Source organism: Zophobas morio, unplaced genomic scaffold (genome assembly GCF_036711695.1).
Source record: "Zophobas morio isolate AGI-343-1 ecotype UQ-CSIRO unplaced genomic scaffold, CSIRO_AGI_Zmor_V1 ptg000021l, whole genome shotgun sequence".
NCBI classification, from domain to species: Eukaryota; Metazoa; Arthropoda; class Insecta; order Coleoptera; family Tenebrionidae; genus Zophobas; species Zophobas morio.
This window is the reverse complement of record NW_026972126.1, coordinates 8045759-8063144: the sequence shown is the minus strand read 5'-3', so window position 1 is coordinate 8063144 and position 17386 is coordinate 8045759. Positions and strand designations below refer to the sequence as shown.

Genomic DNA, 17386 nt, shown 5'->3' with positions numbered 1-17386 from the left:
TTATCATACCTTAAATGTTCGAAGCGTCCAGAAAATATAATATGTACCTGGAAGACTCTACATTGGAATATGGTTTTTAAATGTGAACCTTTATTAAAATTTGTGAAGATATCAACTCAGTGTTTAGTAATCTGAAACTAGCGATTAATCTTTGATTACTTATCTAGGAAATATTGTAAGTATTTATAGAATCCCAGAAGTTGTTAATTCGCCACTTCCAAAGTGGCATAACCGGAACTGAGTAAGTTTCTGTGAACACTTGTCTGAATTTGTAGAGAATACGAGTAAGTTGTTTATTTCGTTGTTTCATGTCCATCCTTCGCATGAGATTTATCGGGAAATATGATAATAGCACGGATCTAATCAGTACTAGTTGTTGCAGCAATGCGTCCTGTTTAAGATTAATTACAATCCTAGCACTAAATACAGAGGCACGCAAGGTTACGGCCATACCCGTAATATTAAGAGCTCACATTAAGCGATATAAAGTGCGTTAATAATATTCATTTAAAAATGCGCTGTCGTCAAGGCCTGATTGTACGGGAAAGAAAGCATCGTTATGTAAACAATGAAGTCGCTTTGTGGGAAAAATCACACTTTCAGCCGAAAGGTTAAGTAGGTATCCGGCATAAACTGGTCATTTGTGATTCTACGACAATTGATGGCGAACAATTCAGAGTGGCTGTATATCACACAAAAAGATTGACTCATCAGTGATCAAGATTAAACTTAAGAATGGAAATACAACACAGCATACGATTTAAGATGTCAGAATACAGATAAAAGATGATGGTTGTTGAAAGTTGATCGATGACATTTGACCGCTTCTAAGCTGTCTCGTGAACATTTGACAGAGTGACAGTTGAGAGTTGGCATATAGCTCAAGCTAACTGCAATTTGAAGGTGGATACTTTAAAGGTGACAGATGTGAGCTCATATTTGACATTTAAGATTTGAAAATTGATATGCCAAGGACCAGTGGAGACAAATATAATATCTTTTCAAATTTTCAAAACAGCTAATTTTGATGCAATAGCATATCATATAAATTGACATATCGCACTGTGAGAGCAATACTCACGTAACTCAAAACCAGCGTGTTTTGAGTAATGATGATTTAAAATTCCCAATAGATTATTTGTATCTTAAATACCAAAGGCTTCGAAATACATTATAGTCGTATTGTCAATCTATTATTAATCGTGTTTTTATTCCTTTAGAGTAGACCCTTCTACTCGTTATAGAAAACAAGAAATTTTGACTTACGTGGCGATTGCACTGCTACACCATATCAAATATTTTGGCTTGCGTGTTAATAAATTTAAGACAAGAGCAAACTAGCAACATATTGTAATGAAAAAAATATAACAAAACACAAAACAATCATAGTATTAATTCATTCAACATCTACACTGATCTGCAAAAAAAACCGGCCACCCTGAAAAATTTCGCAAAACCACTTTAAAACTTAATTTAACTAGTGATCGTTATTTTATTAAAGAATCATTCACTATTGACACATGATATACAAATTAGCACAAAAAAGAAGACAATTAAATGCAGAATTAAATTTAATTTAACAAAATAGGTAACAGAAACAAATCAAGTACGATATTTTCTTAAAAAAAAAAACGATAAAGGAGGCTGTTGTTGTAAATAGTGTTTTTCATCGTTTGATTATAAATTTGGCAATTAATAAACGCTTTCACGCAAAAATAATTCCGTTAACTCTTACAGACGTCTTTCAAAGTGTCGCTCTGTTTCTGTTATTTTGTTAAATTAAATTTAATTCTGCGTTTAATTGGCTTCTTTTTTTTGCTAATTTATACCTTATATATCAATAGTGAATGGTTCTTTAATAAAATAACGATCACTAGTTAAATTAATAATTTTTAAAGCTTCGTTTTGCGAAATTTTTCAGGGTGGCCGGTTTTTTTTTGTCGGTCAGTGTACTATGGCTAAATTGTTATAAAATGTGTTATAATTTTATTTAATTCGTTTTTTTATACATAATTGATTCAGTCCATCGTATTTTTTACGTATTGCTAAAAGATCTTCATAAATATTGTTTAATCATTTTTATTTAAGTCTGATGCCGCCGTTGTCGTGATGTTCGGGAATTGATTGGCTATTATTTCCTGATATACTTCCTTTCTATACGAAATTACAAAATTCCATCGGAATTTTTGACAAATCTTAAATTTTTTATTTCGCTCTAATTAACTTTCCTACTTTTCCTATTCAAAGAAAAATTGATTTCCATGTTTTCGGTCAATTCTTAACTATATCAGAAGACATTGTGCATTTGTTGTGTTCAATTTGTACCTAAATTAGTAGGAGTATCAAATTATCAACATCGATTGAAATGTCATAGCTTCATAGCTTACGTGCATTTCACTTAGTTTTGAGATACGGCAGTCTTGCATTAAGTGCACACGTAATGTTCGGAAATGCAATACAAACATTTTGATGAATTTGAGCATTACGCGACGATTAAAAACCGTTTATACTTTTATATACTAAAACTACATTAACTTTTTTATGCATTAATGATAAATTTAAGAATTCGGCAAATTTTGACTTACGTGAGTATTGCTCTCACAGTGCGATATAGCAGATGGCAGTTTAGTGTTGACAGGGCACAGTTAGAAGCAGAAAGTTGTAAGGCAAATAAGAATTCTCTGAGCTTACACACGAATTTAATTCTTTGACCATCTAAGCAACTGGTAAAGTCTTGTACTAGCAGAATATTCTAAATTAAAACTTCATTTTTATTAATAAAATAGCTCTGCAAGTTAGTGTACACAACGGTAAAAATTTAATAAAAAAGAATAAAATAAAGACAAAGTGGTGATAAAGTAAAGCACCACATGCAATAAAATTTTTATGTGTAAGGGCGACAATCAAATTCAAAAATGACTCTATAATAGGTACATACATGCTGTAATAGTGGAATATAACACTTTCCTTAATAGGAAAAAATTCATTTTCTTCACAGAAGTACAACTGTTGGAAGAGTCTTTCAAAAAGTTATCTTGTGCTATGATCACAGAAATTGCCTAACAAAACTAGTAGTCCATATCAGATACATACCCTAATAGATGAAAATAGGCTTCATCACTGAAAATGTGATATCGAGAAAATCATTGTTTATTGTTTGATTAAACCAGTTACAATAAGTCATTCTCTTTACAGTCACATGGGTTAAGTTCTTGAAAAAATTGTATTTGGTGGGGAAACAACATCAGGTACTTTTTAACAAATTTCTGACAAGTTGAATATGACAACTCAACTTGTAAAAGCCTTCTTAAAGATGTATGGTGATCCATACATCCATAATCTGCTAATATTTTCAATAACTTCGCGAGTTCGTTTTGTTAATGTGCGACTTCTTGATTTTGCCTAATGCTACCAGTCTTCCGAAAACATTTTTCTGAGTGTCCTTAAAAAATTAGATTAATTACATTTACGAAAAAAATAAATGCTTCTCCGTGAAAAATTCTTGATAATTTGGTTATATTACTTAAAAATAGCACAAAATACTTAATTATCATAACAACAATTTTGCGTTTATTTTTACTGAAAATGAAATACTGGCTTTTAATGCCAAACCATCGTTTGTTTCTTTTAATAAGCTACATAAACAAAACGAAAATGAAACTCAAACTGAAAATGCTTTTCATTAATAGTAAAAACAATAACAGTAAAAATTTAAAAATAGATTTTTAAATCAATTTTAATTGAAAATTTCGTTATATGAGCTACCGTACAATTTGTGTTATAAACCGGCAATCATTTAAATATCTCACTTATTTGAAAAGATGGAAGTTTGAAATTTAGAGCAGTTAATTAACACAAAAAAAAACATAAGTACTATGTCTAGTATTAATAGTTTTTTGTAAATAGAACCGAATATGTTGTTTAGGTGCGTCAACACATTCGTATCTCAGACATCCGACAAGGTAGAATTTTGAAATGATTATTATTTGACGTTAAAAATTTTTTAAATAACTAAATCCATGGCAACGAATCAAAAATTTATCATGATTAAGATAGAAACAAATAGGTGGGATTTCCGCTTTGGTTTTTTTTTTTAATCAATACATTTAGTTTTCTTTGTATAACACGATTACTTAAGAACATATTTCACATGATAATTTCTCGTAGAAAAATAAGGATTTTACAATCAAGCTCGGCCCTAGGCTCACGATCAATAAAAAAATCATCAGACTTGAGCTAGGGTGGGTGGGCGGGGCTTATATTTTACCTTTTTACAGTGATGGGCACGTAGATTCCGTCAGTGTAAACAATCGAATAGTTTACGTGTAAACTATGTAAAGTAAACTTTAAGTGAGTTCATGTAAACTATGTTGCTATGTAGACAATGTAAATAATAATGGGTTAAATAAAGGTCAATAAAATTTTAATGTATTTTTATAAACTGACAAATACAAAATTTATATTTGTAAAAAAATATACAAAAAAATAAAAATTTAATACACAAAAACTTGATAACAGTCAAAAGTTAAAGAGTTTAAAGAACGAATGGTAGTAATTAATTAATTAATAATAACTGTACTCGATTATTCATCTTCAAATAATAACTCGTTAAATTCGCTGTCCTCTGCTTGTTTCTTCTCTTGTATCTTTAATGCATAATAAACGTGAATGAGTTTTTTTGATCTCTCAAATGTTAGCCTATTTCTAATTGGTGTATGAATTAATCCCCATGTTGAAAAAACTCGCTCAATTTGAACGGATGAAGCAGGTATCATTAGAAGTTTGAGTGCCAAATTTGAAATCTCTGGGAATTCAGACGAAGCTAATTTCCAAAACGTAAATGGGCTTTTAAGTTCCTTTTCAAATAAAATTTTCAAAATTTCTCGTTTTTCAATAAAAGCGTCTAATTCTTCTAATCCACTACCGCTCAGATTTTGAATTAGAAACTTGTTAATAACAGATGTATGAGTTTTTTGAAATTTCTAGTTATTTAGAAAGGGATGTAAATAATAAGCCACTAATGCATATGTATTTAGTGCCATTGATTTTCTTCGAGCAAGTTCTTTTTCAAATTTGTCAGGAAGCTGCAAATCTAACTAAAGATTCGCTGCATCAGCAATCGAAAATACAGACTTTTGGCAACTAATAATCAGGTGGCAAACTGGATCAAATATCTTGATGTTCTCCTTGACAATTTCGACGAAGTCATCGTCAATTTAGTGTAAAATTTAAATCAATAGATTATGACTAATAAATGATTTATACCTATGTGATTTTAACCTCTCCGCGGCTGTATTTGCCAATGATTTTTCACAAATGAGACATTTGGCGGTGTACTTCCCTTTCACTTTGATTAACTCGAAACCTAAGTTATTAAACATCGGATTTCTTTTTCTTCCTGCCATTTCTGACGGCGTTAAACTGTTTATTTTTTGTGAGTTTCTGACTCTAAAAACGTAACCTTACGTTTGTTGTTGGTATTGTCTACGGAAAGTTTACATTGTTTACATTCTTTACGTTGTTTACCTATTCTCTACGACGTAACGTAGACAATTAAAGTCGATGCGTAAAGTCCCATCACTGCCTTTTTAATGTACGTAGCGATCTTTTCACGACAAGAAACTTAAAACATGGTTAAAATGGTACACTTTTGCAAGGAAATATGGATTTTGAAAATTTTCACTTAAACACTGCAACCTATTGGAAAAGTGCGACTATGAGGGGTTTTATCTTTACATACTTATATAAGGAATGATCTCTTATTAATCCTTTTTGTTCGTTGTTTGTTCTTAATTGTGATTATTCTTTTGGTATAGCGTTTTAGAAGTGGTGCTTCGATGTTGAACGTTTCGTTGCATAGTTTGCAAAACCACTACATCACATTCTTCTACTTAGTATAAAAAAAAAGTCTTTACGCTTCGTAATAATCGATTAAAAGATGTTTGATTTGTTGATTGTTGTCGTCCTGAGGAGTGTGGACTTTAAATACTGCTATTCTATTATCCTTTGTAATTTTCGGTATTGATAAAGGGATTACATCTTCACAGATGTCGATGGTTCTTAGTTTTTCTCGTTGTGATGATCCATGTTGGTGTGTTTGCTCGGATTGTTCCTGGGTTTGCTGATAATGTTTCTCATGACTTGTCTGTTCAAAATTTTGTGGAATTTGTATTCTGTATACTGGTAATGAGAAATCTGTTGGGCTCACTAATGTTGTGAGAAGTCCATTAAATTCGGAATTGGGGTTCTTAATAATTCTATGATTCGGTTCTCCTTCTCTTCCATTAGTTCGTTTAACAATTGCTCAAGTTCTTCCTCAGTGCCCAAAGGGTCAATCCGTATACTTAAAAGTATTTTTGTCGACTTTTCCTTTTTTGTAAACGATGTCGTAATCGTATTGTCCTAGGTTTCATCTCCAGCGTAGGAATGTAGAATGTGAATTTTCTTCCGTATAGGGATGACTATTTCTGTTTAGTTCCATTGAGTACGATTGGTTTATCTTCTCTAACTGTCCTCGAGATAAGACTGCTCCAAGGGGGACATTTGATGCCTCTGTTGTTAATATGGATAATCTCTAAAAATCTGGGTATTGTTAGAAGTGGATGGGTTTTCAAAATTTTTTTGCAGATTTTGAAGGTGTTTACGAATTGTTGGATATGTGTAATTGCAACATTTTTCTTCAAACATTTCGTTAAAGGTTTGTTAAATGTGGAAATTAATCTCTTTTTTGTTTTTTGCAATCGATAACTGATGACTATTTTATTTTTTCTGGATTCGGTTGTGATGCCGTCGTGTTCTAAATAGACTACTTCTTTTCTTAAAAATTTGGTTTTGTCCAATCTTGAAATTGGCTTTTCTTAATGTTTCGAAAACTTATATGGTCTTCAACTGATGTTGAAAAAATTATGATGTAATCAAGATAAAAGAGGCATTTTTAGATTTGTATTCTTCTTAAAATGTTGTTCATTGTATGTATCTGTAACGTCTAGTTTCTGTGGTGAAGCTTGTTTATTCTATCTCGTCAGGGTTGATGAAATTCTGAGGCTACGTGGAGTGTGATAAAATACATGATCTTTCCTATGCCTCGTTCTACCATATGTATTTTTCTTCTCTGTGTTCATGTATTCTAAAATTGTAGAAGTTCTCCTTTAAAATTATGGTTTTTGTTTGGAACTGGAAATAGTGGTGATTGTGAATAGAATTCGTATGTGTCGACTGTTTCCACAGATCTGAATATCCGAATAGCGTGAAAGTTAATTCTTGGTTGATTGGATTGCTGATGGTCCATAGTTTCAAATTTATGCAGTAATCATAACATAGGAATCCTTGAATAAAAAAAAAATACCGAAAAAATAAAAACCTATTCAGTTTTACGTAGACAAAGAGCATATTCTACTTGAAAAAAGAAGTTGGTATCAGTCTGAAAAACCAAAGGTGATGTTGCTGATCTTACTCCGTTTTATATATTGTTACGAAATAAACCTATACGCCTCCCCGGTACGCCGCCTATGGGCCGTCGACAGCTTTCTAGTATGTACGGCGATGATCGGTGACGCTGGCCGACGGCGCTCCATAAAAACAAGTCTGGAGCGGATTACCGAAAGTCTCGAGTGCAGAGCCCAGAAAAACCTCGAAGCGGCGTTCTCGATCCATCCATAGAAACGTATAGGTTTAAATAAAGGAACGATTATTATTATACAGTCGAATCGAGTCCAGCGAATATTGAGAGAAGCCAGCCAAGTTGCGCCGGAATTATTTTGTAAATAATGGCTGTGTAATTAGACGTGTAAATTTGAGTTACTAAAAAATAAATTGTTGAGTTTTACCCATGTCGATCTTTAAATACCCGTTCAGCCGCTCATGATAACAATATTAACTTATCGTTTCAAATTTAAGACGTCTATATTTTGTTGTGAAATATCCTGTTTAATTGGGGTTGCTGCGGCAGCATGTGCAAGCGTTGTTAGAAGGAAGCGAGTCCGAAGTCAAGCTGAGTTGCATTTCCTTTTCCGCGATTGCTAAGTATCGACTCAATCAAAATTAAGGAGGTCATGTCATTACTCCGGAACTATGGTCGGTCACATGACTATAGTTGTCAATATATAACTTTTGGCTCGCACCTGAAGAAGTTAGTTGTATTAGTTGTATTTGTATTTGTAGTTGAAGAAGTAGTTGTAGTTGTAGCAGACAAGGGATAATTGTAACCAACACCCGTACCAGCGACATTTTCTTCTAATAAATTTGGTATACTGCCCAATCTGTTTGAATTGCCAACCCCTACGCGCAACAATTTACAATTTCAGTAATTATTTCTGTTTCAAAAGAAAATTTTGATGGCATGGGAAAAACAAAGGTGGTACGGTAACAGTCTTTTCACTTTATGTTTTTATGTGTGTCTTCATCAATCGTTTGAATTACGAACCTGTTACTTTTAAAATGATTAAAACTTTAAAGTGAAACAGGTGGACAGTACAGATTAAGCACAATAACTCTTCTAAAAAGTAAAAAATCAAAGTTGTCTTTATTTCCGGTGAAACTGCAAGTGCTGCGTCAGTTTCATAATACGCCTAAATAAACTTTCTTTTGTTGTTTTTTCGCTGTATAATTTGTTTTAAATATCAGTAGTCATCTTGAAGTAATTTTCACAAGTCTCTTGAAATGAAACATTCAGCTGAACTGGATAACTTTCATAAAGTCTAGAAACTTCATTTTCACTGAAAAGTGCAGATAAATTTCGTAATTTTTATGAGCCGAGGTTTTATTAATATAAGATTACTTGATTAGTTGCTGCAAATTTTGATGTGCCGATCTATCTTTAATCTTCCAACTCATTAAATTTTTATTACGAATTTAAAAATGAATCTCAGCTTCTCAAAATAAATGAGCTATACGACAGATAACCCTTTTAAACGGATGTTAGTAATTCGTTTTTCCATTAAACCTAACGTCATAATAATTTAATTAAAAATGAGATTGGTGAAGTTTGTGTGCAATAAGTTTTCGTATTCTCAAGGAATGAAAGATCACATTATGAAAAGTATCACACTCTAGGACATATTGATTTTTAATAAATGGCTATTTGCGTCATGAGGATGAAAATTACTATATTTCGTACAAACTTTTGAAAATATACAGGGTCGTCAAAAAGTATGAAAGCAGTTGAATATCGCGAGAATGGTTTGTTGAATGTCTTTGAAATTTGGGCTGTCCTTGGGAATACTCAAGTTCTATTTGCTGCAGTTTTTTCAAGTTTTATACTTCATTACTTCTTCAAGGTCCAGGGCTAATTTGCTTTTTTCTTGAATAGCACTAGTGGTCAAGTGTTCTATTTTTACATACTGCATTTTTTCTGGATTCAGAAATGTAAAGCATGCATTATTTTATTTTTTCTCATCATGGTAAAATAAATTGTCAAAATAAAAATACTGAAAATCAGAAAATCCTAGCTAGCCTTGACAATACTATCACTTGTCAAAGTCCTGGCGTAGGACACTTTATTCAAAAATTATACTAGTTTAATTATTGTAAATAGTGAATACTTTGTTACGAAAAAATTTTGAAAAATTTAAATAAATAATTCCTTTATGGAAAAAAGATCAAATAATATATATTTAAAAAACAATAATTTTACAACAAATGTTCGAAATGTTCTCCATTTACTTCCTGGCAATAGTAAATACGTTCCACAAAGTTTTCAATTGACTCTATTAGAATATTAGGAGGAATATCAGCGATACATTTAATATTCTTCCGTGGAGTTTTTAGTCAAGTAGGGTTAAATCGGGTCACCTAGCTGGACACTCAATTCCCACCCTTCGTCGTGTCTACCTTCTAGGAAAAGTTTCTTTCAAGTAATGCCGTACTTGACGTTCGAAGTGATGTGGTGCTCCATCTTGTTGGAACCAGATGGAACCTGTAGGTAAATTTGAGTTTTCATAGTTGAGAAATATTTGTCTAAGTAAGTAATTGATGATTTCACTAGTGGTGCTACTTAAAAAAAAATCAAGTTAGCCTTGCTTCTTGAAAACAAATGATTTTGAAAATTTAAAAAAATTATAGAACATAGATCTTGAGTATTTATAAGTATAGCTCAAATTTCAAGAAAATCCAACTAACCGTTCCCGAAATATTCAACTGCTTCCATACTTTTTCGCAAGGCTATATATTTCTTACAGGCATAACTAAAAAAGTGTATTGGACGCTCACTTAAGAGCTCTCAGCCTTGAAGCTAGTGTTTCGTGTCGTGTGTTAGAACCTCAATAAACTAGAAATTATGTTTCAGAAGGTAACCAATATTTGCACGTGCCTCGAAAACAGCCCGCGTCAACCCCACGTTAATCTTGAGTAAAAATCACCCTCCACGTCATTTTTGTGTCGAAAATTGAGTTCTTTCGGTGCACTAGTTCGACAGGTGCTAAAAAAAGACCTTAATATTATTCTTACATGAGTCGTGCAAGACAGCGAATCTCTTATCAGCAGTAACCCTCTTATCTCCGGCCGTCAATACTCTCGTGCTGTGCCGTTCCCTGTCCTCCTTCTTCCACATGATGGTGTTCTCCCCAATATCCCTAACCACGCACGTAATAAGAGCATCGTCGCCTTCGTATACGTGCACGGGATTAGTCAGGCTGTCTCGCATCGACGGCAATCCTGGAACAAACACATGTGTGTAAGAGAAAGAAAAATGAATAAATATCCTTATTATATCCAGAAAAAGGCTTCATCAAAATTTATGACGCGCCCGACCATTTGTATCTTTCCACGTTCCTAAACACTCCTACTTTTCAGTTTATGGACCTGTCAGCGGGGGACATCCATCATAATAATAGTATTTACAGTTACAGTTACGCTTTTCCATTTGTCTTGTTCTTGTAAGGACGCGTTTTCATTTCCGGGACGAGAAAATTCCGGTATGAGTTGAGCTCCGGCTAGGAACGTCAAAAATTTGACGGTAATCAAATGCTGCTGTCGGCAAGGTTCTTGTAAATTGACAGAGGAATTTGACAGAGACTGGAGCCGACAACCTGACAAATAGGAGTTTTAATTTGAGGGGCTCTCTATAGAGGTTCTTTCAGGCTTGTAATTTTCAGCTACTCATCTGACGAGTTTTTTAAGCAGAACATAAATTATGGTAGTCACTTCAGAATTTTTAGCACTATGTTATAAATTGGATAGTACTAAAGGTGAAAATGCCGTGTTCGAATGTGTCCTTACACTAGTACTATTGTTTGGCATTCGCGTGTTTGTACTTTTGTGGGAAATATATGTACTGTCGCTTGAGTTTTAAAGGGGAAGTTTAAACTTAACCTCTTTTGAAAATTTCTCCATCGTAATGAAACAAAAATGAAAAGTCCTTTAAATTATGACTTTGTTATTATTCAGGAAACCTTTTAATCATTCCAACTGAAAAACTTATTAGGCGGGAATTTATTATGAGTTTCTTTTTAATGAAGTAATTTATTTAAGAAAAAAGCCATGAAAAGTACATGACACAATGAAAGACATTAATTCCGCTAATATTTTTTTGCCTAAACATATCTCATCACTTGAAGGTTGATTAAATTTTTTCTTTTCAAATTGGTCTTCCGTGCAATTAATCATAAAAATTTAATAAAATATGCTAACGTTAGCCTAAAATGCGAATTAATTCAATTCTGTTTTCAAATAAACTTTGGCATTCTTTTCTCTGCGGTTTCTGGCTTGTACGGTACGGTGTACACAAAAGACCGAGAAATTGGGGTTATATTTTAGAAAGAGACAGTCAGTTTTTTAATGAAGATGTCGATGTCTATAATGTTATCGATATTATTTAGTTGCAGTTTTGAGCATAAAATAAGTGATGCTTTTTTCACCATTTAATGTTCTATACCGGCTGGTTATAAAATGTAGTACATTATGTTGCCTTTGGAAATTAAATCACTGCATTTTTAATATAATTTGTTACTTTCATGAAGTAGGTAGGGATCTATCATGCGACCTGAATTATTGGTTGCCTACATATCCGGCAGCAAGAAAAATTTTCAAAATTTCAAAGCCAATATGATCTACATACTTCATATGGCTTCCTAAATAATTCTTTTTATTTATAAGCAGATATTTTCCATTAAATAGTTTCCGTGTTAATTCAAACACTGATTAAAAGATTAAAAGTTAAATTTAATAAGTTTTGTAGTAGACAAAATAGAGACAACAATTTTATAGCGGTCCCTTATAGTATAAACTTGTTCAGAGCCAGATGGGACTTGTTGAAACAGCGCGAGAAAAATTTAGACAAGCGTCTAAAAGGCCGATATTTTACTTCATTTAAATGTATATAAAATTTGGATTTGGATACCCGCGCTTTGGTTCACCTGGTGCCTCTGGAAAATTTTTGATTTTCAGATGGTCCCACACTTCCCTGTCCGTGATGTCTTCTTTATGAAGTAATTTGAATGAATCTTGGGATCTTTCTAACTAATTTTTCCTAGCAATTTATTAGAATCTCAGTGACAGTATTTGTCTTTGAAGTAATTTGAGACCCCTTCTGTTTTTTTCTTGAAGTAGTTTGAAAGATTCTCGGGGATACCTTGTATTGTTTTTGAAGTAATCTGAAAGAATCTTTGAGGACCCCTTGTGTATTGCTTTTAAGTAATTTGAAAAAACCTTCGGGACTCCTCATGTTTTGTTTTTGAAGTAGTTTGAAAGAATCTCGGGGACACCTTGCCTTGTTTTTGAAGTAATTTGAAATAATCTCGAAGATCTTTCTGTACATTATTTTTGTAGTATTTTATTAGAATCTTAGTTTAATTTTTTTAAGTAGTTTGAAAGAATCTTGGAGACCCTTATGTTTTGTGTTTGAATTAATCTGAAAGAATCTCGGGATGCCTTTCGTTTTGCTTTTGAAGTATTTGAAAGAATCTTTGGAACCCTTGTGTTTTTTGACTTTGAAGTTGCTTGAAAGAATCTTAGGGATTTTTTGTCGTTTTTAAAGCAATTAGAAAGGAATCTCGAGAATCCCTTGTGTTTTGCTTTTGAAGTATTTGAAACAATCTCGGGGACCCTTTCTCTTTTGTTTTTGAAGTAGTTTGAAATAATCTCGGAATCTCTTGTGTTTAGATTTTGAAGTAGTTTGAAAGAATCTCAAGGATTCCTTATGTTTTGTTTTTGAAGTATTTTGGAAGAATCTCGAATTTCCGTGATCTGTGATCTCTTGCTTTTGCAGTAGGTAATTTGAAAGAATCTTGAAGATATTTCTGTATATTATTTTTTCAGTATTTTATTAGAATCTCAAGAGCTAGATGTGTTTTATTTTTGAAGTAGTTTGAAAGAATCTCGGGATCCCTTGTCTTCTTTTTGAAGTAATTTAAAAGAATTTCGGGGACCATTGTGTTTTGTGTTTGAAGTAATTTGAAAGAATCTCGGGATTCTTTGTGTTTTGCTTTTGCAGAATTTGAAAGAATCTCGAGAACCGTTGTGTTTTGATTTAGAAGTAGTTTGAAAGAATCTTGGGGATTGTTTGTCTTGTTTTTAAAGCAATTAGAAAAGAATCTCGAAAATTCCTTGTGTTTTGCGTTTGAAATATTTGAAACAATCTCGGGGACCCCTTGTGTTTTGTTCTTGAAGTAGTTTGAAAGAATCTCGGAATCTCTTACGTTTTGATTTTGAAGTAGTTTGAAAGAATCTCAAGGATTCCTTGTGTTTTGTTTTTGAAGCAATTTGAACAAACCTCGGGGACCCTTCTGTTTTGTGTTTGAAGTAATCTGAAAGAATGTTGGGATCCCTTGTGTTTTGCTTTTGAAGTATTTGAAAGAATCTCGGGAACCCTTGTGTTTTGATTTTGAGGCAGTCTGAAAGAATCTTGAGAATTCTTTGTCCTGTTTTTAAAGCAAGTGGAAAATAATGTCGAGGATCCCTTGTTGTGCTTTTGAAGTACTTGAAACAATCTCGGGGATCCCTTGTTTTTTGTTTTTGAAGTAGTTTGAAAGAATCTCGGAATCTTTTGTGTTTTGTTTTTGAAGTATTTTGGAAGAATCTCGAATTTCCGTGATTCGTGATGTCTTGGCTTGAAGTAATTTGAAAGAATGTTGGAGATCTTTTTGTATATTTATTTTTGCAGTACTTTATTAGAATATGGGTGACCATTGCGTTTTATTTTTGAAGTAGGTTGAAAGAATCTCGGGAATCTCTTGTGTTTTGATTTTGAAGTATTTTGGAAGAATTTCGAAGTCTCGTGATCCGTAATGTCTGGTCTTTGAAGTAATTGTATTGTTTTTGAAGCAAAAATCCGAGGTACCCTTGTGTTTTGTTTTTGAAGTAGTTTGAAAGAATCTCGGGGATTATTTGTTTTGTTTTTAAAGTAATTTGAAAGAATCTCGGAAATCACATATACATTATTGAAATTTGGTCATAAATATTTTACAAAAGAAAATAAGGAAGATATTTTTCTGGTAGGTATTTTATTACTAAATTTAAAGTTTCATTTTCATTGCGTAGCCAAACCCATAAGAATTTTCTGTAGTTAGTTTTGGGCATCCCAAATCTTTTTTTCGAAGGAGCGATCGATCCATGTTTCCAATGCCTAGGTATTATCAGGAAGAAGTACCCAGAATTATGTTTGTTACTATTATTATAATATTATGACAAATACGATTAAAACCAATTTAAAATAACCGGCCCTCGTAATAATGTGAAAAATGTTGACAAGCGCACTACTAAGAAGGAGCTTGTTTTTTTGTGCGTTTAGTATGAAAAGCAATTCTATTAGAGAGTAAGCGCTCGCTACTCGTTTTACTTTCTAGTTCGGTTGACAAAGCGGCACTCATAAAACCAGCAAAAGCTTTGTTGAGCGATGCGCAGAGATTAAAATTCCGCTTTCGTTCGATACTAACAAATATTAGAAACATAGTGGTTTATTACAAGAAGGGTCAAAGTTAACTTGCTTTACTATATCTAACGCAGACCTGAACAAAGTAGCCGTCGTTTCCTAGTTTCTGGATTCCTACGCTAGGTCTCTAATAGCTATTCGAACAGACTAATTCAGTATTCCACTGATTCTTGACCTCTAGCACAAGACCGCAATATCGTGCACACGAGTAAGGGCGTCTTCTATAAACCGTGGGAAGGCAGGATTGTATTTGACAGATTCCAATAATTCAATAATTTAGCGATTCTGATTAACAAGTATATCAAAAACTGCTCAAACTCTGATGTGATTATTCACGATTTGTAGCTAACTTCCAATTCCTTCATGTTTAGATAGGTTTAGATAGGGCAGTGGTTAAAGTCACGATGTATATGTTACTTTGAAAATGTGGCTTATCCCTCATGTGCAGGAATAATACAGACGTATCCAACTAAGGTATCAGACAAAGTAAGAATGATAGCAGTAACTTCTACATTCTTAGTGTGGCACTACACGCATACAGGATAGGTCAGACATAAAACACTTCCTGCCAAAAAGTTGCCAAAATTTATCCACAACAATAAAAGACAGCGGTATATATCCATTTCAATAGCCAACAAATATATTCAACTTAACCTATGTAAGTATCTAAAGAACTCTGCCCTTACGTGTACAAGTATAAATTATAGCGATTTTTTAATCTCAACCTTCCACAACTACTACCAACCCTAATCCGATACCCAAACTTGCTCGAAACATTCTCGTTTTTATTCCCACAAAGCTGCGAACATTTTTTTAATAATAAAAACGCGGAACGAATCCGAGTTTTAAATGTAGCACATATTGCCAAGAGCGCGCCAGCAAGATGGATCGTTCACGTGCGCGTTTCAGCAGTGTTACCAACATAACGTCACCCATAAATATTCCCTGGAGCCCGGGTATTTAATACCGCCGCCGCAATGATATGTAGACACCGCCCCCGTCAGCTATCTTGATTCACCATTACAAATTTACGCACTGGAGATTGCGTTGGAGGGGGTCTGGTTTTGTGTAATTACCAGCGAGAGGGAACGAGGAAGAACGATTTAATAAAAAAGAGGGGTAGGTCGAAGGGTGCAGATCAGCCTAATTTTGATTTAATTTGCAGTTATAATTTCCGACAGGTAATGAGTTTATTTCGGCGAAGTCAGAAGTTATTTTGACGTGATCAGGCGGAGTTTAAACGGAAATTATTGAAATGTGGCGGTTCTCCGTTTTACTGTTGAAATATGAAATTCGGGAACAATATTTTTACACAAGACTAGACAAGTTTTACCGTGATGAAAATTATCTATCGACGTAATTTAAGGAGGTTTTAATTAAGTGCAAGGTGCGTGTTTGCTGCTAACTTTGTGTTTGTGTATTGTACAAACACACGAAATAATCATTTGTTATTAAAAATGCCCGAAGAATTTATGTATTCAGGAATTAATTTTAAGAGATCGAGACTACTAGTAGAAGAGAAGTCTAATTAGTAGTTATTTTTTGTTTCTATAAAACACTAGACAAATAATGTCCACATTGCGTGGGACTAATTAGCACGAGCTTATTTCCCTGGCGTTTTGGCGCAAGAGTAGTTTACTAAAGTGAAATTCAACTCCTGCTAGGAATTTTAATTTGTCGAAATGTTAGACCTGGGGAGGGATGTTGGCACCTGAATACTTATTCGTTAAAACTTCATATAAAACCATTTAACGTTTAAGATCTTCTTTGTAGATTGTTGTAAATACGGGTTTGAAGCTTAAATTGCCAGTCATCGCTTTAGAAGTTCATAAAAAAGAGAAATGTTCAAGATACCAAGATATAATCATAAAAACAATTTTAAGACATTTTGTTATGCAAACCCGTTTCATATTAATGTTCTTTAAATAAAGTTTAAATCTGTTATTAAATAATCTTGCTTTCACTTTTCTCAAGACAAAAGGTCGGTTGGTTTCCTCAGTTCGTTTTTAGTTAATTGCTGCCATTAATTCCGTTTGTTTAAATCTCAGAAATTGTTTTCTGATTCTCTTCCTTCGTAATTTTTGTTATTTCAAAGTTGACTATAAAGTTCGAAGTTCTAGAGTCTAGACAACGTCCACAAAAAGACACTAGGTACATAGAGATAGATGGAGCAGACTTGCATAGAAATCTCAACATACAGGCACTGTATAACGGAGAATGGGCACCATTGTGGAATTTATGGTGTATTTTAAGACTATCCAGTAAACGTTCATGAAATGTGTGTGTTCATCCTCACCAAACATTTGATGAGTTCATCTCGAGAATTTGCTATTGATACTATTTTTTATTTAGATTTACAATTTTTTAGCTTAACTATCCAGATTTTTTGTAAAATTTTGAACAAATGATGTACATACAGATCTATTACAAAACAAAAAACGGCTTAATTTTGAATATTCTGCTTTTTAATACTACAAAATTCACCGTAATCGCACTATTGTGCGCTGAAATATCATTGTCTGT

General features: G+C 33.1%; 1 protein-coding gene across 1 annotated transcript in view; it reads right to left on the bottom strand.

The window, feature by feature from the left end:
• Positions 1-17386, bottom strand: part of LOC135132006 (Ig-like and fibronectin type-III domain-containing protein 1) — a 313291-nt gene that overhangs the window by 32915 nt on the left and 262990 nt on the right. The window contains exon 5 of the mRNA XM_064059917.1: positions 10444-10650. Within this exon, the coding sequence (XP_063915987.1) occupies positions 10444-10650 (207 nt within the window). The remainder of the gene's footprint in view (positions 1-10443; positions 10651-17386) is intronic.